At 37.9% G+C, this 27,330-nt stretch overlaps 1 protein-coding gene across 1 annotated transcript in view; it reads left to right on the forward strand.

The window, feature by feature from the left end:
* The window catches only part of LOC108098848 (protein argonaute-3), a 209,061-nt gene that overhangs the window by 38,711 nt on the left and 143,020 nt on the right, over window positions 1–27,330 (forward strand). The window contains 1 exon segment of the mRNA XM_043208480.1: window positions 18,536–18,719. Within this exon segment, the coding sequence (XP_043064415.1) occupies window positions 18,536–18,719 (184 nt within the window).

The following is a 27,330-nucleotide window of genomic DNA, read 5'->3' on the forward strand; positions in this document are numbered from 1 at the left end:
TCAAGTTTTTAAGCTAGCTTTGAATTATGAAAAAAATTTCATAAAAAAATTTCATAAGGTTCGGACATTTTTATCATATACATAGATGACATGGGAAAGATCGAAAAATCTATAATAACAAAATTATTGCATGTCTGTTTTTATACCCTTGCAGAGTAAAGGGTATTATTTTTTTTTTTGTTTTTTGTCATACAAACTTGATTGTTGTTGGAATAAAAAGTTCTTTAAAGATAATTAGATTTCGAAAGAAGGTTTATGAAAATCGGATTTATAATTGCAATTTTTGAATTTGTGTAAAATGTATTAATTAAAATAAAATTTAATTTTAAAGGATTGCTGCTAGTTTCTGCGAAATTTATTTCAAAATTCACGTACTCAGCCCCCACACCACGACAAGGTCTCAATCCACGAGGGGGAAATTTTAACTACTTACAAATTATATTGCAGATTATTTTAAATCAAGACTAAATTTTATACAATTTATTTATACAATTATTTAGCTAAATACAAATAACAACTTAAGCATACTTGTACAATTAGTGAAAATATCCAAGAAATTAATTATTAACTGATACAAAATTACTTATAGGCTATACTTTTAAGAAAACACCATCATGATGACTGTATGGAGTCTCATATGTGAGTGCAAGAGTTTCTGAAATGCCAGTATCTGCAAAAACCCAAACTATTTGCGTTTTATGCTTTGTCGTTGGACAATTATTTACTGGTACGAGGTTAAGAGCATTTAGATTTTCCTCTAAGGAATCAGTTCTTGTGGATCTGCATATATTAAAATCTCCTAAAATTACCACTTTATTATTTTCCATTCTGCGTACTCTTTCAACGTCATTTATAACTTCATTTCGAAATCGTGTAATAGGAAATCCGGGACTCCTATAAACAATGATAAAAGATGTATCAAGATATTTAAAAGCAATCGATTGATAAGTGGCCCTTGAATTCAAAAACTTATTTGTCTCAAACAGAAGGACCACTCTATGGAAGATACTCTGCTTTGCAAAAATAATTATACCGTTCTTTCCAATATTATTAAATCGATTGCTGTCAATTCTTCCTATGATGCTGAAATCTATAAGGCTGTACTCTTCACTTGGAAGAGACCAGGTTTCAACAAAACATAAGAAATCAGCGGAACAAATAATTTTATCGTTGGATATATCTTCGCGATGAGCACGAAGAGACTCAACATTGTGGTAATATAATGAGATTGTATTATCAGTGGCCAAGAATTCGTATTGCGTAGTCAAGGCCTTTTCCTCTCTTAAACTTTGAAGTTCAGTTTGGACATTTGTTACTCCAAATCTAGTTGGAGGAACAAAGTCGCCTATTAGGAAAAGACCCGATGCGCTTGTTGCCCTGCTACACGCTACATAGAGCGAAGCTCGCTTAATGCCTCTTTTGAGGAGCACTGCGACTTTGCTGTAGGTGGCTCCTTGGCTTTTATGGATGGTAATAGCCTCAGCAGGAACAACTGGGAATTGCTTGCGATCTACTGTAGAATGCTCTGAATTTCCACATCGAAATACTCGTGAAACCTTTTGTATCGATGTCCAATCTGGATGCTCATTTCCTCTAACTTTTGATCTGGCAATAGCACCAACCGTTGGATCAGAAAACTTTATCCACAGCCCTGTAACTAAAAGAGAACCGTTTACCATACAACTGTCAATTTGCATAAGGTCGCCAGTTGCACCATTTACCAGTCCATCATTGGTGTCTATATTAACGGTTACCATATATTTTGCAGTTCTTTTTAGATGAAGAATATATGGTAATCCCTGAGTTTCCGACGTTTTCATATTTTTTGCAATTCTAAGAGTTCTTTCCCTATGACTCTGCTGCATGTTTGCCGATTTGATTGTATCCAGCGCAGTTGAAATGAACTCTTCTGTGTTAATTTGTGCAAGTTTTAAGGTATTATAGCGATCCACCTCATCATTTAAGCAAAATAGGTGGATGGCATCGTCGGGAACCTCAGTTGGGGGAACTACTCTCTGCCTAAGGAGCTCTATGTCTGTGTCCGACATGTTGGCTTCAAACATGTTATTCAGAGCTAGCGCAAATGCGTGATCGTCGCGTTGCCGCATTATTTCGGTCAGCTCAAAAAATTTAAAATTATCCCACAGATTGGTTCCAGCGATAATGTTATAAGGATTGTTGGTATTTTCTAAAAATATCCAACGATCCCCAACTGGAGAAAGCTGCTTAAGATCTCCAAACACAATTATTGATTTGCCTCCGAATATTACATCTTGGCTTCTAAAAATTTGTCTTAGTCTTTGATCCAAATACCAAAGCATTTTGGAACCGACTATCGAAATTTCATCAATAATTATTAATTGTAGGTCCATTAATTTACAATGAATTGTGTTAAGCGAGTCATTGCTTAAAGGCCTTAATGGACCAGATGACTGGTTAACTGGAAGGGAGAAAATGGAGTGAAGGGTGAGTCCTCCAATTCCAAAAGCAGCTTTTCCGGTAGGAGCACATAGTAATACCTTTGGAGAATCAGTTGCCCCAGGAAATTTACTTGCTCGCCAAGTTATAGACTGATAAATGGTCGAAATCAATCTACTTTTACCTACTCCAGCTCCTCCGCCAACATATTCATAAAATGTTTTTTTTGCTGCTACATTGTGCATTACATGGGCATAATACTGGCGCTGTTTTAAATTGAGCGACCGAGTAAGCGAGCAAAGATTGTTTTCTGACACCAACGGCGGAAGTCTAATAAGTTGAAGCTCGCCCTCTTCAACGTTAGCAGCATCATCGTCGTGAAACATATTTATGTTTTGGGCAACGTTTTGAACCAGGTTGGTTAGGTAGAGGACCATTTTCTTGTCTATCAACATTTTGCAGCTCTTCAAGTACTCTGTCCAATTCCATATCATCAAAAACATCGTATTCCGCTTTGTTTCGTTTAATTAGCTCATAATTGTTTCTGAAGGTGCTGTCGTTATCGTTTGTGATGAGTTCAGTATCTTTATTTCTCCACGGAAAGAAAAGCATTACGTGCTCTCGAAAATAGTCTGATGGGGAAGAATTTAAACTAAATCGGACCCATCAGTCATTGCTTCCCGCATCAGTTGAGACACGCCTAAGATAAATTGAATATCCATGTTAGCTTTATGTAATTCTAGGATACTCCTATTATACGCATTTAACAACCTATCAGAAAACTGTCGACGTAGAAATACCTGGGGCTTTTTCAAGCTGGATCTAATTGCAAGCTTATACTCCTCAAATGTGCTTCCAAGTTGGGAAAGTAAATTATTAAAGTCGTTGTAGGTCGCTGCTTCTTCTTCAGGACAAGATTTTAAAATATTTTTAATTTTTCTAAATAACGCTTTATGAGAATCAAGACTGGCTTCATTTTCTTCCAAAGGATATAAGATGAGAGTTTCAGGCATGGGAGGGTATGGCATATTAAAGCGGCAAAATTCTTGGCCACGCAGCTCTCTTAAGCACGATGAACTATGCTTATGGCGCTGATATTGAATTACTTCTTGCAATTCAGGATCGTTTCCGTTGGTAGTAATAAACCTGTCAATAAAACGTATTAATTCATCAGAATTTTCCACTATTTCTAGGTTTGGTGCTCCAGAAAGCCAGTACATTCCATGAGAGTGGGGAGAGCCTCTGTGCTGGAACTCGATCCTCGAATAATAATGTGTTAGGGCATACTCCCCAAATTTTTCGGAGCTTTTAAATAATTTTAATAATTGACGGAACCTGTAGTCAAAGTAACGGGAGCAAGTTACTGGGTCGGATCGGATCAGTCGAGCTTTTTCGGTACTGGATAATGATGCAGCTTCCTCCTCATTTATGTTTTTGTTATCTAACAAAAGAGAAAGAATAATTAAAAGTTCATTCCATTTTGTTTCAGCAGCAGAAAGGGTGATAAAAAATGTAGGCAAACCAAATTGTCTTATCATTGCAATAACTTTTTTTTTCTTGCTTCCCAATGTGCAGGAGCTGGACGCAAACCTTTTAAAATATGGTATCCGTCGTCATGCTGCACTAGTCTGTCAACAAAAGATTCATCCCTTACGCTTGCAGCAGTTACCGCACCTGATTTTTTTCGTAAGGCAATGGAAATTGAGTTTTGAATTCGCTGCATCTCATAAAATTTGTACATATAAAGAACTTTAGGTACAACTGCACAGCGACGATCGTAAAATCGAATTTGAGACCTGGCTTTTTTTTGCGTAGGTGGTATTGGCCTTAAAAATTTCACCACAAGATATTGTTGGAAATGAAAGCTCTTCAGCGTCGTCATCTAGGGTTAAATTTGTTGGACGACGGCCTTCTCCGGGAGCCAAAGCAATACGCTGAAAATCATTCCCGTTATTTTCTAAAAGCGTTTCGTGACCACCAGGATTTAAGTTTTCATCCTGATGGTCGTTTGGTTGAGAATGTTGAAGGCGCAAAAGCTGTTCAACTTCTTCACGGTCAGATTCATCTGCGATGAAAGGTATTTCTTCCCTATCTCTCATTTCATTTAGCCAATCCCCAATTAATGATATATTGTGCTTCCTGTACAGCTCAGTGTTTACTAAATATCGCACCGCTTCAATAACTTTCGAGGGACGAATTGTTTCAGTCATGAAATTATGAGAGTACTCTAACTTTCTCTTTAAATGAACTTGGATAACATAAGTTGAATCAAATGAGCGGGGAAGCGCACTTACTGTATCAGGTACAGAAATTGGGACATTAACTACAGCACCTCTTATTCCGCATTGCCTTTCATATCCAAGGGATATAATGCGCATAAAGGGGATTCGGGGAGAAATGAGGAGCTCTTCTAGACATGTTAAGTTTTTGAGACACTCTGGAATCTCTGGAAAATCAAATCCATTACCAAGACACAGGGATGGTATTCTACCTTTGGAAACGGCTTTGCGACATGTGCTGCAAAATTGATATTTGCCGGACGGACTGGGAAATTTACTACTTAAATAAAATGCGTTGCCTACATTCATATTCGGGAACTAAGACGGTATAGTAAATTTGTTCAAACCACTCACCTGAGATATAAACCAAGTCCCTCCACAGCATATGCAGCATTCAGTTGGTCCGTATTTTATGTTTTGCAGATACTGCTCCTTTGCTGACACTCGGCTCCTTCGGCGTTGTTGTTCCCGTTGATCCTCTCTTTCGTCTGCTGAAAGTTCAGGTCTAGCATCCATGTTTCGTTGAGACTGTCATGAAGATTCAGTCTGTCGATTTTCCGAACTGGTCCTATACGTCAAGAGTCGTTCCTCAGCCATTTCCCGAATCCGTTGCTCCCGAAGTCTCCTCTGTAGGTGTGTTTCTCGTTGTTGCAATGTCCTTTTATGTAGCTGATGTTCCCGAGTAATGGGGTCGCTCCTGGCAATCCTGTGAGCTTCCGCGTCCCGCTCTCGCTCCGGTCCTCGATTTTCATCATTCGCTCTCCAGCCAGCGCGATTTGCAGTATTTTGTGACTGCTCCCTTTGTCGTTCTTCCGAAATTGCCCGCATCCTTGCGTGTGCTGCAGCATCCCGTGCACGCTCGGGTGCTCGGTTAACCTCTGCCGCTCTCCAGGTAGCTCGGTCGGCAGTATTTTGTGACTGCTCCCTTTGTCGTTCTTCCGAAATTGCCCGCATCCTTGCGTGTGCTGCAGCATCCCGTGCACGCTCGGGTGCTCGGTTAACCTCTGCCGCTCTCCAGGTAGCTCGGTCGGCAGTATTTCGCAACTGCTCCCGTCGTCGTTCCTCGGAGTTTGCCCGGATCCGCGCATGCGCTGCAGCATCCCGTGCTCGTTCGGGTGCTCGGTTAACCTCTGCCGCTCTCCAGGTAGCTCGGTCGGCAGTATTTCGCAACTGCTCTCGTCGTCGGTTTTCGGAGATTGCTCGGACTCGTGCACGCGCTGCAGCGTCCCGTCTGCGTTCGGGCTCACGATTATCCTCAACAGCCCTGCGGGCTGCATGGCTGGCAGTATTTAGGGACTGCTGCCGTCGTCGTTCCTCAGAATTTTCCCTGGTATTTGCATAAGCCGCGGCATCCCGTACACGTTCAATAGCCTGAATTCGTGCACTACGCCTTCTCTGAGCGCGGGCAGCAGTGTTACGAGCGCGAATTTCCTCTACCACATCTACCGCATTAGTAGTCTGCAAGGGTATATAAGCTTCGGCTTGCCGAAGCTAGCTTCCTTTCTTGTTTTATTCTGTGTCCTTTACTATTTTTGAGTATATGGTTAAGATGGGCGAATGTTTTAGGTACTGAAAGTCTTTCCAAATGGTCACAACTCCGCCTACGTAATTTAAACCAGTGCAATCGGTGATTTTGGCTGTTATTGATACGACGAGGAGAAGTATCGTCTAAATCATGGCGTGTCGAAAATAAAAAAATAGAAGAAAAATAAAATTTATTATAATTACCTCAAATTGTCCTTATGGACCACCCTCCCTTTTATTAAGACTGTGGTCCCCACGGACCCTTCCACGGTTTCCTCGGTGGACCAATGTGTCGAGAACATTGTGTACAAATTTTGAGTCAATTAAAGTCAAACTAACAGAGTTACAGCGTTTTAAACAACCGTATTTGGACGAATTTTCAAGTATAAAAATACTTTGAATCGATTTTGCGGAAGACGTTATTTTGAAAGTCGGTGAACATCAGAACTCAAAATCGAATGAACCGATCCTTTTCAAATTTTTAACACAAATTCTCAACATAAATACGCAGGTAATCAGGAAAATTTTTTTTTAATTTTTAATTTTTTTCTATTTTTAAAAAATAAATTAACGGCGATTTTTAAAGCTAAAATCGCACTTTTCACTTTCAAGTGCTCCCAAAAATGGACAAAAAATAAATTAAAAAAAACTCTTCCTGATTATCTCGAGAAATTCATTATCTATACAACGCATATCACATTTTATTTTTAAGATGATCCGTTAACGCCCTATGATGTTCACCGCAAAACAACTTTTTCTTTGGGCGCATCGGAAGATTAACCGCCACAGGCTTAGTTCTTAATACTTTTTAATAATTTTTTTTCTAATACCTACTCTTCAAAAGTTAAACAATAACATGTAATTAAGCTCAATAAAATAAACTTACTCATTTCGCCGCAAATCAAACATGGCCCTTTTTTGGCCTTTAAAACCTTACCCCCCCCTTAAGCTCAATTTTTATGAGTGAATTATTTCAATGGGTCGTTTATTCGTTAGGGAGTGGTTCTATTCTATAGCCGCGAAGAGTATTTATTTAACCGTGTCCTCAATACTTCTTTCGGTTTTCAAACATCGTGCATTTTCTGTTAGTGTACTGTGGAATCTTTTCCCTTGTAAAATCTTGGTTTGCACGACTGCGATGGTTCTGGGAGCAATTGATTACATATTTAACAAGAAAGGAAGCTAGCTTCGGCAAGCCGAAGCTGATATACCCTTGCAGTCATCAAACATATCGAACAAAATACATAAAGGCTAACAACATCGAAGCTATGACGACTTTTCTATTAATTTTCCATATTTTCGACTATTGTTCATATGGCAGCTATATGATATAGTTGTCCGATTTTTATGAAATTTTTTTCTCGGTTCAAGGGTAGTTCATAAAGTCGATGTTGTAGAAATCATCCTCGTGGAATAAAAAACGACAACGTTATGATTATTTTGCCATTATTTCTATATATATTTTTTGATCTTTCCTATGGCAGCTATATGATAGGGTTATCCGATTTTGATAAAATTTAATCCGAAATTCAATAACAGTTAGAAAACGCCATCTTGAAGAATTCAAGTCGATCAGATCAAAAACAACGGCGTAATAATTTTTTATCCTTTATTTTTTTGACCTCTTGTATGGGAGCTATCCGATATAGTCGGCCGATCCGGCTCGTTCCGACTTATATACTGCGTGCAATAACTACACAACTTTTGGAAAAGTTTCAACACGATAGCTTTAAAACTGAGAGACTAGTTTACATAGAAACCGACAGGAGGACAGACGGACAGACGGACAGACGGACAGACGTACATACATATTTCGATTCAGATGGTGATGCTGATCAAGAATATATATACTTTATGGGGTCTAAGGTGTCTCCTTCACTGCGTTGCAAACTTCTGACTGAAATTATAATACCCTTTTGCTCTGCAAGGGTATAAAAAAATTTGTCTACGCAAGTTAAAAAGTATTTTTTGTTTGTCAAAAATATGTATATGTATGTTGGATTTCGCGGGGGAAATGGGCATTTCTCCGAGAATCTGTTTCTGAGGGTGTCTATCGTAGTTTACCTTCTGGCATTTTTTACAATTTGTGACCACCTCATTTGCCATATGAGTAATTTTAGTGAAAAAAATTGTTTGGATAGCGGTCAGAGACGGCAAAAGTAAGTGGTTGATGGTCAGTAAAAATGTTTAAATTTTTCACGCCGTATAGGTAATTCTTGAGGCTTTTTAAGGTCCATACAATTGCTAATAACTCTCTTTCGTTAGTTGCAAAATTTAAAGTTCACGATATCATGGTTATGGGTTTTCCGTCCTGTGACAAGACTGCTCCCAAACCAAAAGACGAAGCATATGTCGTCAAGTCGAACGCTTTATTGTAATTTTGATACAATAGCATTCCGTTTTTAGACGCGAGAACATTCTTAAGTTTTTCAAATGCCTGGCACTGATTTTCGTCAAAGTTAACAGGTATTTTCCTCGATTGCCACTTACTTTGCCATTTTCTCCTTTACAATGTTACTTATAGGTTTTGCAATAGATGCAAAGTCTTTAATAAAACACCTATAGTAACTAGCTAGTCCGAGAAACGATCTGACATTAAATAGTGTGTTCGGTTGTGTTTTTTTTCCCCTTATAACTCCTGGGAGCATACGGCCTCTACTAGATTCCTCCATCTTACTCTATTTCTTGCTGTCTGTTTCGGTGTGTCCCATGTGATGTTGTATTGGGTCAGCTCTTGAAGGGCGGTTCGTCTCCATGTTGTTTTAGGCCGGCCTACACGTCTGCTTCCCTGTGGGTTCCACTCTAGCGCCATTCTAACTATGCTTCTTCCCTGATCCTTTCGCAGTGCGTGGCCTATCCATCTCCATTTTTTGTTCCTGATTTGGAGTCTTATTATATTCTTTATATGCGGTAGAGTCTCCCTGACTTTGGCTAGCCTACTCGTCACATCTTCTGTCATGCCACCGTTGCTGGAGATTATGGTGCCAAGGTATGGGAAACTCTCGACGTACTCTATTTGGTTCCCATCTACGATGACATTCCCTTGGCTGGCGTGATTGAGGCGGATCGCTTTTGCCTTTGCCGTGTTTTATTGTAGACCCATACGGCTGGCTAGATTCACGAGGTCATCAACTTTGGTTTGAATATCAATCAGTTTGTGAGAGATTAGGAAGATGTCGGCTGCGTAATCCAGGTCTTCCAAGCTTGTGTTTACACACTTCTCCCATAACCTCGTCCACCACAATGTTGAAATCGGACGGCTACATCATATAGCTGTCATATGAACAATCGTCGGCGCGCCGAAGCTTTTCAGATTCACTCACTAACTAGATTTCTCCAACTCACTCTATTTCTTGCTGTCTGTTTCCCTGTGCCCCATGAGATGTTGTATTGGGACAGCTCTTGAAGGACGGTTCGTCTCCATGTTGTTTTGGGTCTGCCTACTCGTCTGCTTCCCTGTGGATTCCACTCTAGCGCCGTTCTTCTATGCTATCCATCTACATTCTTACTTTCTGATTTGGAGTCTTATTGCTGTTTCACCCTTCATATCCCAGACGTTGGAGATTCTATTTGGCCAGAAAATCCCGCATATTATTCTGAGAATGTGTTGGTGAAAGCCTGGAATTGCTGGATTATTTTCCATCTTCGATGATATTTCCTTGGCTGGCGTGATTGAGGCGCATCTCTTTTGTCGTTACTGTGTTAATTTTTAGACCCACACGGTTGGCTAGGTACACAAGTACCTAGTACAGTACCTTTTGACTGTATATCGCTCAGCTTGTGAGAGATTAGGCAAATGTCGTCTGAGTAGTACAGGTCTTTAAGGGGCACAACTAGTGTGACGGCCTAAAAAAATGGTGATTTTTGGGAATTTTTATAAAAAAAACTACTTGATCAATTCTTTTTAAATTTTCAGAATATATTTATACATGTTTTAAGAATGTATAGTAAAATTTTTAAAGAAAAAAGTTAAATATTTTTTAAGTTATAGTCGATCTCAACTGCTGCAGTGATTCCGGCCCTCTCCGTAGACGAAATCAAAAAATGAAAAATTCTCGTTAAACTAGATAATATTTTCCATACCATGAACTACGATAAAAAATAAATATCAAAAAATGACAAAATGGCAGCGTTTAAAAAAAAAAAAAAATTAAATTTTAACCAAAATTTTGGTCGTTTTTGGTCTGCCAAAATTCGATTTTTAATCGGATCAAAAAACCGATAGTTCATGGTACGTAGAACTATATAAAGAACATGTAAAAAAAATTTGGTAGTGATCGGATCACTAGTTTTTGAGTTATCACTGCAGCAAATTTGGAAAATGCTGTTTTGAGAAAAACGCGTTTAAAGATAAAATGATCGTTTGCACTGTTATGAGAGCGGCTGCTCTTTAAATTGTTATAACTCAAAAACTATTTGAGATATCGATTTTAAATTTTAATATGTTATTTTTAAAGGTGTAATCTACCGAAAAATGAAAAAAAAATTTTTTTGGATTTTTTTAAAACTTCACACTAGTTGTGCCCCTTAAGGTGTCTGGTGAAGATCCATGTGATTCCACTTTGTGTTTGCACACTTCTCTCATGACCTCGTCCACCACAATGTTGAAGAGCAGTAGGGATATTTGGCTCTCCATTCCACAGCTTGTTCGGTTATGATGCGTAGGGTGTTGGCTTGGTCTACGCAGCTTCTGTATGGTCTGAAGCCTGCCTGTTCATCTCTAAGATTCTATTTTTCCGTCAGGCGGCCGTCCAGAATTGTGGCTAGGACTTTGCAACTGGAGTTTAGTAGTGTGATCCCTCTCCAATTGTTGCAATTGCTAAGGTCTCCTTTCTTGGGTATTTTCACTATGACTCCGCATTTCCAGGAGTCGGGAATGTGTTTGCTCTCCCATGCACTCGAGAAGTGCGGATGCAATATTTCTGCCATCAGTTGAGTGTTAATTTGGAGGATTTCGGCTAGAATGGCGTCCATCCCGGCAGCTTTGTTGTTCTTTAGCTTCTTTATTGCATTTCCGATTTCTCTCAATGAGGGTGGGGCGGATGATATTCTCCGGTTTCCATTTGCTGGCGCAACGCTTCTGTAGTCATCGCTCCTGCTAAACATGTTGGAGTTGCTGATTTCCATGAAGTGTTGGCGCCATCTGTGGATTTGGTCGTCGTCGCTAGTGAGTTCTTTCTTCTATCATTTCTAGCTGCTCTCTTGACAGCTTTGCACAGTGCGCGGTGTTTGTCGCGTCTATTGCTGTCACGGTCAGCCAGTAATTTCAGTGAGTTCTTTTTGTTGATCATGTCCCACGTTGCGCTAGAGATCCAGTTGTTTCTTACTCGTTTTGGGGTGCCAATGATGACTTCTGCGGTGGTCCTTAATGTATCGCACGTCTGTTCCCATGTCTGGCCTTGCTGCGGTAGTAGGTGGGTGCGTAATGTTGATGCAAGTCTGGCGCTGATGTCCGTTTCGCCAAGTAGGTGTAGGTTGAGGGGGTACGGGCGGTGGGTCCTTGAGTCAGCATTTCGCGGGCGATTGCGGTCCAACTTAATTGAGAGCTCCCCAATGATCAGCTCGTGGTCCGCAGTCTATCGATACCCCCCTCTTGTTTCTTACATCCAGCAGAGACTTCCTCCATTTTCTGCTTATGCAAATGTGGTCGATTTGGTTTCGTGCATTTCCACTCGGAGATTTCCACGTGTATTTGTGGATATCGCTGTGTGGGAACATACTACCTCCAATGATCAACTGAAACATTTGGCATACGTCTATTAGTCGTCTATCTCCATTGTTATTACGCGAGCCTATACCGTGACCCCCAGAGTGGCTGACCTCATTCTGGTAAAGTTGGGTCCTATTTTTGCATTGAAGTCGCCCATGAGAACGGTGATGTTGCCTCGAGGTATGTCAGTGAGAGTGGTTGTAAGGACGGTATAGAAGTCTTCTTTGATGTCGTCGTTTGCGTCTTCAGTTGGGGCGTAGCATTGCACGATTGTTATTGGCCTGGCCCTACATCTAAACGCCGCTTTAATGAGTCTGTCTGAAATGGGGGTCCAGGAGTGTAGCGCGTTTCTTTCATTCTTCTGGCTACGAATATCCCCCTACTCCATATCTGCTTCCCTCATTATTACCACTGTGCAAGATTAGGTTACCATTTGCTGATGTTGTTGCCCCACTACCGCTCGCTGTAGACCGAGATGGTTGGATTATGCCGCCTCGCAACATCGCTTGTGTTTCTGTATTTACAAAGTCTGGCACGCCCTTTGCGTATGGGTACATTTATGAATATATCGGATCTTCGTTTTCTGTCCAATAATGATAGTATTGTAGGGCAGCGCTTCAATTGGCTCTGCAGACACGCCTGTACGGTTTCCTTACATTTCCTGAAATTTTTCCATTATTTTCTGTGGTACCACTATATCCTCAGCCATTGTATTAACATCAGCCTTTGTATTAATATTTGCACAGTTCAAAAATTTGATTTCCTCCAAACTACTTTTTTTTTCTCTTAGGTCAAGTACGACGTCAGTTTTTTTAAAAGTAAGTCCAGCCCAAATATTACATCAAACGTTAAGTTTAGTAGCAAGAAAAATGTTGTTGTTGTATAAAAAAGGTGCATTATATAACATAATACATTTTTATACCCTTGCAGAGGGGCTGTCCATATATTACGTAATCACGTTTTCTGCGATTTTTGACCCCCTCCCCCCTGGTAATCAAAAGTAATCATTTAATGAACACCCTCCCTCCCCCCCTACAATGATTACGTTATCACAAAAAAAAAGATATGCAAATTTTTTCTTTTGTTCTATATTTTCAAAAGGAGATTCCAGCCAATCTTTAATATTATTTATTACTGGAAGTTGGCTTGTCAAAATCTGTTTATCTCCGCAGGTATCATCTTTGTCTTCGTCGTCTACATAGTCTATACAAATAATAGAATATGTATATCGACTTAATTATAGAGTTGCATTCGGTACTTATTGACGGAGTAAGCGGCGCGAAACCAATTTTTTAATATGTATATACTTTTAACAACAAAATTTTTATAAAATGATTACGTAATCAATATCCAAGACCCCTCCCTCCCCATGTAATCAAACATAATCATTTCCTTGACCCCCTCCCCCCTAAGTGATTACGTAATATATGGACAGCCCCAGAGCAAAAGGGTATTATAATTTCAGTCAGAAGTTTGCAACGCAGTGAAGGAGACACCTTAGACCCCATAAAGTATATATATTCTTCATCAGCATCACCATCTGAATCGAAATATGTATGTACGTCTGTCCGTCGGTCCGTCTGTCCGTCGCACAGTGGGCCCAATGAGACATTTGGCGGAATAAAAGTTCAAATAAAATTGTTCAATATTTGGTTAATTTTTTTTTTAAATTTCAATGTTAACACTCTATGAAGCTCACAAAAGCTTGTTAAAAGCTTTCAAATGGGTGTTGTGATCAATTGTGAGCTTTCGAAGTAATCATATGTTTTCCACGTGGGTATGCAAATTTTTAAGGTTTGTTTTGAGTCGTGTTTAATATTTTGAAAAATATACATATTGACGATCTTTAATTGAAGTAACCATTGTTTTCGTTAAACTAAGGTATGTACTAAATGTAAATAATGTGTTCGTGATTTATCTATGTATGTGTAACCTAAAAATATATAGTTATTAACATGGTTTTGAAGTAATGATTTTTAAACGCTTACTGTTTTCGTTGGACTGTAACTAATGTGATTCAATCGTATTCATGCTAATGTTAGTATTTGTGAGAAGTGTAAGTCCCTGTGGTGTCAAAATGTCCAAAATGAGAGCCAACTACGGCCAATTCTGAAGTCTATTACACTTTATAGGTGGAATGTCAGTCCCTAGGAGACGTCTTTTTGCCTTGTGGCTTAGCGAAAGTGTAGCAGAAAAATTTAAAAAAATTTTTTTTATTATTTTCATATACAGTAGAATCCGCTTATAGCGACTTTCAAGGGACCGACGATTTTTCGTCGTTATACCCGGAAGACGCACTAAGCAGAAGGATTTAAGTGTATAAGTCTGTCTGGGGACCAATCAAGCCATCGAGTTTTCGTCGCAATACCCGGACGGACACTATAAGCGGAGTCGTTATAACAGGATTCTACTGTAATTGTTAATTGAATTTAAAATGTTTAAAAATATATTTTTTGAAAGACTATAAAGTTACGAAATTCACTATATTTATACCCTTGCAGAGCAAAACGGTATTATAATTTCAGTCAGAAGTTTGCAACGCACTGAAGGAGACACCTCAGACCCCATAAAGTTTATATATTCTTGATCAGCATCACGAGCAGAGTCGGAATACGTCTGTACGTCTGTCCGTCTGTCTGTTTCTATGTAAACTAGTCTCTCAGTTTTAAAGCTATCTTGCTGAAACTTTCCCAAAAGGTGTATAGTTATTGCACGCAGTATATAAGTCGGAACGAGCCGGATCGGCCGACTATATCGGATAGCTCCCATACGAGAGAATGAAATAAAAAATTCTCACGCCGTTGTTTTTTATCAGATCGACTTGAATTCTTCAAGATGGCGTTTTCTAACTGTTATTGAATTTCGGATTAAATTTGATCAAAATCGGATAACTCTATCATATAGCTGCCATAGGAGAGATCGAAAAATATATATAGAATTAATGGAAATAAATTTGATAACATCGTTGTTTTTTAACCCACGAGCATGATTTTTTGAACATCAAGTTTTTTAACAACCCTTATATTGAGAAAAAGTTTCATAAAAATCGGACAACTATATCTTATTGCTGCCATAGGAAAGATCGAAAAATCTATATAGAAATACCGGAAATAAAATTATAACATCGTTGGTTTTTATTAGATAAGCATGATTTTTGGAATATAAAGTTTTCTAAGGACTCTTGACTCTTACGAATTAAATTTGATCAAAATCGGACAACTATATCATATAGCTCCCATATGATCTATAGTCGAAAATATGTAAAATTAATAGAAAAATCGTCTTAGCTTCGATGTTGTTTAGCCTTTATGTATTTTGTTCGATTTATTTGATGACTGCAAGGGTATATTAGCTTCGGCTTGCCAAAGCTAGCTTCCTTTCTTGTTTTTATATGAATTGTATGAGATTTACTTGGGGTAACACATTAATATTTTCAGAATATGTCAAGAATACATTAAGAATATTAAGTTAAAATTTTCAAAAAAATATCAATTCATTTACCCGAGTTATTATTAAAATTCCGCTAGCAGAGGCACTTGGCCTACTGTGCGTCGGTCCGTCTGTCCGTCTGTCTGTTTCTATGTAAACTAGTCTCTCAGTTTTAAAGCTATCTTGCTGAAACTTTCCCAAAAGTTCGATCGGGCCGGATCGGCCGACTATATCGGATAGCTCCAATATAAGAGAATGAAATAAAAAAATCTTACGCCGTTGTTTTTTATCAGATCTACTTGATTTCTTCCATATGGCATTTTCTAACTACTATTGAATTTCGGATTAAATTTTATCAAAATCGGACAACTCTATCATATATAAAGGGTTTTTCAATAGGTGCGCTTCAACTTTTTTCCGATAGGGACGGCGAACGACGCCATGTTTTTTCTTGTTCCCTTGACATATGAAGTTTCATTAGTAGGGGAGGGTGGTCCCATACCGACCCCCTAAACGGCAAAGGCGATAAAGGTGAGAAAAATCAATTTTTCAGTTCAGTTCAAAAATTTACTATGTAGAGGGATCAGTTTACTATACATCTAAATGATTAGTAAGTGCGTAGGTGCTTTGAAGCGTTAGATATTCAGGAAAATATAAAACTCTACTTTTTGGTCGTACTCAAAAGTAGTGGTCCGAAACCGACCCCCTATTTCTTAACAGAAAAATTTAATAACATAAAATAGAATTTAATGATTTTGACGTTTATTAAGAAATATATTGAAGGTTCTTTCCAGAAAATAAAAATTATTGTATGAAATAAAGGGCACTGTAGTCAATTGATGAAGTCTGAGTTGTCCTCTTTCTCATAGTAAGTTTTCGCATTGTTTTCGCGTTGTTTTTCGAAAGCCGCTCGTTGATGACTGTCTCTTCGCTTGCTGTCTGATGTTTTTGCTGTTTCTGTTACTTTTCTTTACTGAATCTTGTTTACTTTTTCATATTTTCCCTCAAAAATACGCTATGACATATTAAGCTGCCAATAAATGGGGGTCGGTTTCGGACCATCACTTCGCGGTCGGTTTCGGACCACCACAACCTTTTCTAATTAGCTGCTCGCCATTATCTAATGACGCAAAGAGCGATGTAATTCTAATAGCGTGAATGACAGCTAGGACTATCAACTATCAGAAAACCTTACCCTCCGATTTTTATGCGGAGAAAAAAAACTTTAAAAATATTTAAGCTCAAGTTCAGTAAAGAAAAAAAACTGAATGTCAGAGGCGTTGAAACAAAACAAACGGAAAAATTGCAGTTAAACAAAATAAGTCAAATTGGCTATCTATCTCCAAAATGTCTATGTTATAACAGCTTTTCACTGAAGTTACCGACAATTCGGCTAGCATCGCCATCTCTGAGAAACATGGGGGGGGGTCGGTATGGTACGACCGGTCGGTATGGGACCACTCTCCCCTATACATTTCATCATGGAACGCTACACACTTGAACAGCGATTGCAAATTGTGCAAATTTTTTATCAAAATAATCGTTCTGTTGCTGCTACTTCAAGAGCATTACAGCCATTTTACGGTCCATTTAACAAGCCAGCCCGTTCGACAATCGAAATTTGAGTCTACGTTTTCACTACATAATGTTACGGTGCCCGTGAGAGCAAGAAGTGCTCGAAGTGATGAAAACATCGCACCCGCAAGCGCTTCAGTTCAAGAAGACGCGAATGTGTAGCTCACACGACGTTCACAACAATTGGGACTTTCTGTGACGTCATTGTGGCGAATTTTGCGTAAAGATCTTGGCTTACATCCTCTAGACTATTTTCTTTGGGGTTACGTGAAGTCATTGGTCTATGCCAATAAGCCGGCGACGTTGCAAGAGCTCAAAGCCAATATTGAACGCGAAATTGCTGGAATTTTGACCGATTTAGCGAAAAAGTGGTTGAATATTGTGTTCAACGATTGGACTTCGTAAAACGTGCACGCGGTGGTCAAGCGAAAGAAATCGAGTTTCATAATTAAATGTATATGTTCAAATTCAATAATAAAAAAAGTTAGTTGAAAAGTCAAACCGTTTGTGTTTTTTTTTTTTTTAAAAGTTAAAGCGCTCCTATTGAAAAACCCTTTTGAATTGATGGAAATAAATTGATAAAATCTTTTTTTTTTATCCCACGAGCATGATTTTTTAAATATCAAGTTTTTAACAACCCCAATATTGAGAAAAAGTTTCATAAAAATCGGTCATCTATGTATAACTTAGGAAAGATCGAAAAATCTATATAGAAATAATGGAAATAAAATTATAACATCGTTGTTTTTCATCAGACAAGTATGATTTTTGGAATATAGAGTTTTCTTACGACTCTTGAATTACGAATTAAATTTGATCAAAATCGGACACCTATATCGTATAGCTCCCATAGATCTATAGTCAAAAATATGGAAAATGAATAGAAAAATCGTCTTAGCTTCGATTTTGTCTAGCCTTTATGCGTTTTGTTCGACTTATTTGATGACTGCAAGGGTATATAAGCTTCGGCTTGCCGAAGCTAGCTTCCTTTCTTGTTTTTAGCTACTGTTGAATTTCGAATTAAATTTGTATCAAAATTGGAAGACTATAGTCGCCATATACTATAGCTGTCATTTGAACAATCGTCGAAAGTATGGAAAGTTATTAGAAAAATGTTCATAGCTCCGATGTTGTTTAGCCGTTATGTTCGACATATTTGATGTGCACAAGGGTATATAATCTTCGGCTTGCCGAACCTAGCTTTTTTCTTATTTGAAAAGACTATGGAATTTCGCATTAAATTAATGAAAAAAAAAAATGTTAACGTCTGTGTGTTTTATCCAACGAGGATGGATTTTTATACCGAGTTTTTACCTACCCTTGAAACTAATAGAAAAATCATCATAGCTTCGATGTTGTTTAGCCTTTATGTATGTATTTTGTTAAAAAAAATTTGATGACTGCAAGGGGCTATATACATTTCTTCTTTATTAATTTACGTTATAATTTTTTTGTTACTTGGTCTATTTTGCCTATAGGAGTCATATGACGTATTGTAGAGCTTTAGCTAGAAAGCTTAAAAACTGATAGGCAGGTTTTACAAGAAAATTTAATTGAATTAAATTGATTATTATATTTATTTTTTATTTTTCTTTTTCAGGTTATAAATGCAAAGACCTTATTAAATGAGTCAAAAAATCGTTCTGCTGTACAAAAAATTATCTTACAAATGAATTGTAAAGTTGGAGGTTCATTATGGACGGTTAAAATACCTTTTAAAAATGTTATGATTTGCGGAATGGACTCGTATCACGACCCTTCAAATCGGGCAAACTCTGTTGCTGGTAAATTTATTCATTGACTTACAAATAAACAAATAACTACACTAAGTTATATCAAGAAAAGAATCCTATTTCGGCAAGACGAAGTCATCAGTCTGTTAGGCGGATAGTTTATATAAAGAAAGGACGGTCTCAGCTTATGTTATGACGGCAGTATTTCAAAAACTACAACAGTATTAAAATTACATTTGTTAATGAGGTTGCAGTGACTTACATTTCCTGATTAGCATTTATTTATTTGAAACTATCAGGAGCCCCCTCAGCCTCGACTTTGTAATTACAAAAACATTAAATAACGTTGTTTTTTAGGTACATATTTGTGTACCCTTGCAGAGAGTATAATAAGCTATTTTAAAGCTTTCTTGCTAAAATGTTACCTAAACTTGTGTAGGTATTGCACGCATTATATACATAAGTCGGAACCGGTCCAGATGGTGTTTTTATACCCTTGCAGAGCAGAGGATAATATAAATTCAGGCAGATGTTTGCAACGCAGTGAAGGGGACACCTCAGACCCCATAAATTATATATATTCTTGATCAGCATCACGAGCAGAGTCGGAATACGTCTGTAACATACGTCTGTCCGTCTGTCCGTTTCCGCGCAAACTAGTCTCTCAGTTTTAAAGCTATCTTGCTGAAAAGCAAAACACCCAAAAGGTGTGTAGTTATTGCACGCAGAATATAAATCGGAACGGGCCGGATCGACCGATTACATGGGATAGCTCCCATACGAGAGAATGAAATGAAATGGTGAAATGGCGTTTTCTAACTGTTATTGAATTTCGGATTAAATTTGATCAAAATCGGATAACTCTATCATATAGCTGCCATAGGAGAGATCGAAAATTATACTATATAGAATTAATGGAAATAAATTGATAACATCGTTGTTTTTTATCCCACGAGCATGATTTTTTGAATATAAAGTTTTTTAACAACGTTTATATTGAGGAAAAAGTTTCATAAAAATCGGTCATCTATATCTTAGGAAAGATCGAAAAATCTATATAGAAATAATGGAAATAAAATTATAACATCGTTGTTTTTCATCAGACAAGTATGATTTTTGGAATATAGAGTTTTCTTACGACTCTTGAATTACGAATTAAATTTGATCAAAATCGGACACCTATATCGTATAGCTCCCATAGATCTATAGTCAAAAATATGGAAAATGAATAGAAAAATCGTCTTAGCTTCGATTTTGTCTAGCCTTTATGCGTTTTGTTCGACTTATTTGATGACTGCAAGGGTATATAAGCTTCGGCTTGCCGAAGCTAGCTTCCTTTCTTGTTTTTTATCTAATGCTAACATTATATTTTGTTTACTTATTAATTCTCTACGTTGTATTTGTTCCTTATTAAATATCAATTTGGGGATAATTTATTGGCTAAGGTGTTGTCAGCTATCGAGTTCATTAATGAAAGAGTTTTGTGCGTTTTTAAAGAAAACATTTTTTGTAGACTGTTTCTTGTTAATGTGGGTTTTTATATTTCTTAGTTTGATAAATATGGCTTTGTTGAATAGAATTTGTATATTGGATATTTTTCATTTCTTCTAATAAGTTTTGTCCGTCGTTGTCATCTAGGCTTCCGAGGTAGATTTGGGTATGCAAATAGGATGTATTTATTTTTTACTTCTACCTGTTTGATATTGTTTGGTAGGGCTTCTAATGATATTTTAAGGGTTGGGCGGTCATTTAGTATGTGTCGGTGTTAGTATTTGTTGTTTAAGCTGGTTATTCAGTGTTTGTAAATTTTTTAATTGTTTTTCAAATTTTTTGTTTATGTAACTTTTGACCTTTATTTGTTAGAAGGGTGGCACCTTTGTCTCTATCTACTTTATGTAGTGAAAATCTAGGTGTCAACTTGTTTCTACGGTTTTCTTTTCTAAATACCGTATCATTAGGTTCGACTTGGACTGGTGTCTCTCTGTCCTCATTTAATTTAGCCAATCTCCTTACTGTGGTCGCATTTAAATGTTCCTGTACTTTTGGGTATATGTCTTTTCTAAAATCGTTTAATTTCTTAAGGTAATCGTGGTGATTGTCGAATGTTATTGTTTTATTGAATATGTGAGTTCTTCCGTGAAAGAGCTCGAAAGGGGTATAGGAAGTGCTTGAGTGTATTGCATTGTTATATGTTGCAACTGCTTCTGTGAGTATTTGGTCATGCCCGCATTCAAGGCGTGCTTCCTTTCTTTTGTTCATGATTATCCTGTATAGTTCGGTTAAGGTGGAATGCAGTCTTTCGACAAAAGCGTTGCCCGTTGATTGTTGAAATGAAGTTGTTTGAGCTGTTATTTGAAATTGGGATAAGAGGTCATTGAATAGACTCCCCGAAAATTCCGCTCCCTGGTCGAAAATTATTTTCTTTGGTGTGCCGTAATGACTTATAAATTGTAACAGGGCATCGGCGATTTTTATTGAATTCCTATTGCTAAGGGGGTAGGCTTGCGCTAGTAGCTTGGAGAATTTGTCTATAATGGTGAGGTTACAAGTATTGTTAATGAAATATATGTCTATATGCACGACCGCCAACGGTCCCTCTGGGGCGGTTGGGGCTTGCAATAATGGTCTATGGGGGTGTCTATCGACCTTGAGGGTTAAGCAGGTATCGCAATTTTTTACAATTTTTGTGATAATGTCTTTTAAGTGCGGAAAATAAATGTCTCTTTTCCATTTAGGTTATATGTTTCACCTATCCCCCTATGATTGGTATTAAAGTGGTATGCACGAATTTTGTTTTCCTGGTCGTGGGGGTTAGTGATATCGGTTAGCCATATTTTGCAGCGGGAAATTTTGTACAAGTCATTTTCGAAAAAATAGTTATTATAGGACGCTTCTATTATTTTGAAAATATTGTCTGGTGCAAATATTGCAAATGTTTTAGTCGGCTTCAGGATTTTTTGAAGGGTGTTTGTAACGGAGTCGAAAGTATGCACGGGTTCTGTGATTATGTGTCTTGTTTTATGTACAAATAGTGTTTCTATTTGTCTTGAAGTTGTTGAACCGGTACGGAATATTGTTTGATTATTGAAATGATTTATTGGTTGTGAAACGATCGGTATAATTTGTGGGTCTTCGTTTATGTTTAAATTTGGCTCGATTCTGCTGAGTGCATCGGTATCTATCGGAGACAGTTTTCTTATTTAATTTCCAAAAATCGATTACCAAGCGCCACTTTTTTCGCCTGTGGTATCACTTTTCTTTGGTACGACCCAGACGGGTGCACTCCAAAGGGAATGGCTGTTTTAATTATGTTTTGTTCGAGCATTTTTGAAATTTGTTTTCGAACTTCGTCTTTATGCACAAATGGGTAACGGTAAGATTTCGTGTGAATCGGTATGTTATCTGTTGTTGGTATAGAGTGTTTGACGGAGTTAGATAACGTTAGTTGGTTGTTTTCGTCATGGAAGAGTTTTTTAAATGATCTGCATAGTTTGAGTATTTGTTGGTTTTCCTCATTGTTGAGGTGTTCTGTCTGAATGTTGAACTGCTGATCGTTTTGGCATTCTGTTTCTTTTGCTGCGGACATGCAGTTTAAGTATTGGTGGGTTCGTGGGGAAAATTCTTCTGCTTGTAACGGTTCTTCGAGGTAAAGTGTTTGGGTTTGATTTGAGTTATTGCAAACTTCAAAATAAAAGGATCCGGCGATTGCGGTGTTTAAGTCACCTGTTATGGATATTTGATTATCCAAAATCGTGGTTTCGTATATAAAGTCTCCCTCCATGAAGTTTACTGGGAGCGGTAATCGCATTTTAGTATTTTGTGGTAGAGTATGTAATGTGTCTACAGGGTTTGCTCTTGTGAGGATCCTCACCGCTCCAAGTAAACTTCATGCAGGGAGACTTTATATACGAAACCACGATTTTGGATAATCAAATATCCATAACAGACGGCTTATACACGGCAACCGGCGAAACCGCCTAACTCGAAGTTTGCAATAACTCACTTCTGAGGATTTCTGGTGTTTCTAGTATGGAGTCGGCAAAGTTTATTATACCCTTGCAGAGCAATGGGTATTATAATTTTGGCCAGAACTTTGCAACGCAGTGAAGGAGACACCTGAGACCCCATAAAGTATACATATTCTTGATCAGCATCACGATCTGAATCGAAATACGCCTGTACGTCTGTCCGTCTGTCCGTCTGTACGTCTGTCTGTCTGTCCGTCTGTCCTCCTGTCCGTTTCTGCCCAAACTAGTCTCTCAGTTTTGAAGCTATCTTGCTGAAACTTTCCCAAAAGGTGTGTAGTTATTGCACGCAGTATATATGTCGGAAGGGGCCGGATCGGGCAACTATATAGGATAGCTCCCATACAAGAGATTGAAATATAAAATTATACCGCCGTTGTTTTTGATCAGATCGACTTGATTCCTTCTAGATGGCGTTTTCTAGCCACTATTGAATTTTGTATAAAATTTTATCAAAATCGGATAACTCCACCATATAGCTGCCATACAAAAGATCAAAATATATATATATAAATAATGAAAAAAATTATAACATCGTTGTTTTTAATCCCACGGGCGTGATTTTCAAAACATGGAGGTTTTTAATAACCCTTGAATCGAGAAAAAATTTCATTAAAATCCGACAACGTTATCTTATAGCGGCCTTAGGAAAGATCGAAAAATCTGTATAGAAGTACGGGAAATAAAACTATAAAATCGCTGTTTTTCATCAGACAAGCATATTTTTTGGAATATAGAGTTTTCTAACTGCTCTTGAATTCCATATAAAATTTCATCAAAATCGGACAACTATATCATATAGCTGCCATACGAACAATAGTCGAAAATATGGAAAAGTAAAAGAAAAATCGTCATAGTTTCAATGTTGCTTAGCCCTTATGCATTTTGATCGACATATTTGATGACTGCAAGGGTATATAAGCTTCGGTTTGCCGAAGCTAGCTTCCTTTCTTGTTTTTGCATTTAGGCCGGATAGGAAATCCATGCCTAGAAAACCATTAAAGTGTGGGTGGAAATTGAATACTAAGAACTTGAAATCGGATTTTTTTTCGAATTGTCTGAAATTTATACTATCTGTATACTCCCGAATTTTGAATGTATTGAGAACAGTGTGGATATTGATATCAGAGGTTAGTTTTTCGAAGTGGTCTCCCTTAAGGGGTACAACTAGTGTGACGGCCTAAAACAAAAGGTGATTTTTGGGAATTTTTAATTTAAAAAAATACTTTATCAATTATTTCAAAATTTTCAGAATATATTTATACGTGTTTTAAAAACGTACAGTGAAATTTTTAAAGATAAAAATTAAATATTTTTAAAGTTAAAAATTAAATATTTTTAAGTTTGAGTCGATCTCCAACGGCGCTAAAAAAAAAGGTCGTTAACTGCTGCAGTGACTCTGACCTTCTCCGTGGATGAAATTAAAAAAAAAATTCTCGTTAAACTAGATAATATTGTCTATACAATGGCCTACGATAAAAAAATAACATATCAAAAATTGACAAAATTTAATTAAAAAAAAAATCGAATTTTACCCAAAACTTTGGTCGTTTTTGGCCTGCCAAAATTCGATTTTTGATCAGATCAAAAAAACGATAGGTCATTGTACGGAGAACTGTATATTGAACATGTAAAAAAAATTTGACAGTGATCGGATCTTTAGTTTTTGAGTAATCACTGCAGCAAATTCGGAAAATGCTGTTTCGAGAAAAACGCTTCTAAAGATAAAATGATCGTTTGCACTGTTATAAGAGCGGCTGCTCTTTGAAATGCTATAACTCAAAAACTATTTGAGATATCGATTTGAAATTTTAATATGTTATTTTTAAAGATGTAATCTACCGAAATATGAAAAAAAATTAGATTTTTTTAAAACTTCACACTAGTTTGAGAACAGTGTGGATATTAATATCAGAGGTTAGTTTTTTGGTGTGGTCTCCCTTAATAAGTGCTGGATTTATGAATGAGTAGGTAGATCCAGTGTCTATTAGGAATTTGTCAAACCCTCGACAAAATAGAGTTTGGTGATAGGAAAACAATTGGCAAGGAAGATCCGTGTGTCTTCTTGCTTATGTAACCGACTGGCTTCCCGAGGCTTCTAGTAAAAAATTTTCATTATCGTTGATGTTACATAGGAGAGCACTTGGGATATGGTTGTGTCTGTCTTGGTGGTTTAATGCCTGATCTGGTTTGTTGTTATTCTGGAAGGGGTTCCTGTCCAAGGTTTGTCTATCGTGTCGACCATCATTACTATCATTATTGGAATTTTGTTGAGGTGTGAAGCGTTTTTTATTATTAGGTTGTCAAAAAAGACTTGCGGTATTTTTATTGAATTTTCAATTGTTCATAAAATTGGTTACAATAATGCGATTCAAGTCAAATATGCGCCGTTTTGTTCGCGTTCCCAACGAGATGCCAACTTCATAATGCCCCTCTCATAGAAGCTCCCTTCCCTATTGGCAAAAAACTCGGAGAGCCAATTTTCACAGGACTCTCTTGTGGCCAACTTCAGACTACCAAGCGCGTTCGCCATAGACAGAAACAGGTGGTAATCACTTGGTGCGAGATCCGGACTATACGGTGGATGCAAAAGAACCTCCCATCCGAGCTCCCGGAGCTTCTGGCGCGTCACTAAAGATGTGTGTGGCCTGGCGTTGTCCTGGTGGAAGACAATTCGGCCTTTGTTGATCAAATATGGCCTCTTCTGCATGAGTGCTGTCTTCAAGCGGTCCAGTTGTTGGCAGTAGAGGTCAGAATTGATGGTTTGGCCATAGGGCAACACTTCATAATGGATAATTCCTCTGATATCCCATCATACACTCAGCAACACCTATTGAGCCGTCAGTACTGGCTTTGCCACCGTTTGAGACGACTGACTGTGCTTCGACCAGGATCTTTTACGCTTTATGTTGTCATATGTGATTCATTTTTCATCACCAGTGACTAACCGATCCAGAAATGAGTCGAGTTTATTACGGTGCAACAAAGATTCGCAGATTGATATACGGTCGAAAAGGTTTACATCGACCTTTTTTGTTAAATTTTTCGACTTTAAGTGTCTATGGACGGTTTCCGTGCTTAGTTGCAGCTCCTCTGCGATGGTTCTAATAGTCGCATGACGATCCCGATCCACTATTTCCATGATTTTATCCGTATCAACGGTCACTGGTCGTCCGGAAGGCTTGGGTGTTTCGGTATCAAAATTGCCACTTCGGAATCGCCTAAACCACTGTTCGGCGGTTTGAATCGAAAGTTTGTTATTTCCTAAGACAGCAATAATCTGTCTGCGATATTCCGCATCAGTTTTTCCCTGTGCGAATTGGCCGAATTTCTGCGTTTGTGAAATCCATTTCAATCGATTGTAATTTTTTAACGTGGAAGCTCATGTAAACAAACCATATGTCATTTTAAAGGTGATGCCAATACCTTTCAAACGATATACAGCATGCCAGATTCGATTATATTTGATATATATCACAAGCGATGCGCGAAATTTGAATGTAAAAACCCGTATGTCATTACCAAACAACCAAAAAATTATAATTTTACGTTTTGAAAAATTTACCTTGATTGAATTTTAAATTGTGTATTTGTCACTTAACCACTATCTCACTTAACTTAACATGATGTGGCTACTCCTCCTGGTGTTCCGGATGTTGTCCTATTTGTTGTTTACTAAGAATCCTGCGACGCACACAAATGGGGGATGTGTTGCGAGCATATCTGCGTAGTCCACCGATTGATTTGGTCCTCAGCTTCTTAACTGGTTTAGAAGGAGTTTCTCTGATTTCGATTTGCTGATTGGGACAGCGGAGTTGCACTTATTAATTTTTCCCCGCATTGGTCCTTAAGAATAGGCTTTTGGAGTTGCACGAAACAATTATTTATCACTGTGCGAACTTAATCGGATTTACTCGCGCTGGTCCTTGTTCGGGCTCCAGTTCATTCCCAAGCAAATGAACACTGAGAAATTATTATCAAGACGTGATCTTTATTCGGAATTCAAATCGGGACTGACATATTCTACTTATTAATACCCTCATCTAAGCGACGTTAACTTTGGCGGCGGCGGCGCTGTCTTAGTTGGCATCGACGTTGGTAAATTTTACTTAGTTTCAGAAAAAGAAAGACCTGCTGACCGGATGTTCATGTTTATGCAATTGATCTTTGAGCTGGTTCTTGACTTTTTCTTATTGAACTTCGATATAGCTTTTGACTTTATGATATTGAACTTCGAGCTGACTCTTGACAAATGTGTTACTATGTTGCAAAGTTGTTCTTAACAATGTTGCAATATTGATATGGTTAACTTATATACTAGGAAGAATGGGGGAGAGCATATAAGGCGAAGTGTCTGATTGCATTCAACTTGGTGAATGCCAGCATCATCATTATCACGGCTCTCCTCAAGCCGACGCACTACCTCCACGTGGTTCTCCCTGGATTCAACATCCGTTGAGTGGCAAACTAAAGCGCGCGACGAACTAGGTTGTGGCGTAGGACCATGGAAAAACAAAATTTCAATGAAAGAAGCAGAAGAAGCCCGGGAACGGGACCGATTTAACGTTGACGACCATGGCAAACGAAAAAGGACAATGATTTAAGAGTATGAACTTGGAATGTACGAACATTGTACA

The sequence above is a fragment of the Drosophila ficusphila genome, unplaced genomic scaffold (assembly GCF_018152265.1).
Source record: "Drosophila ficusphila isolate 14025-0441.05 unplaced genomic scaffold, ASM1815226v1 contig_470, whole genome shotgun sequence".
Lineage (NCBI taxonomy): Eukaryota > Metazoa > Arthropoda > Insecta > Diptera > Drosophilidae > Drosophila > Drosophila ficusphila.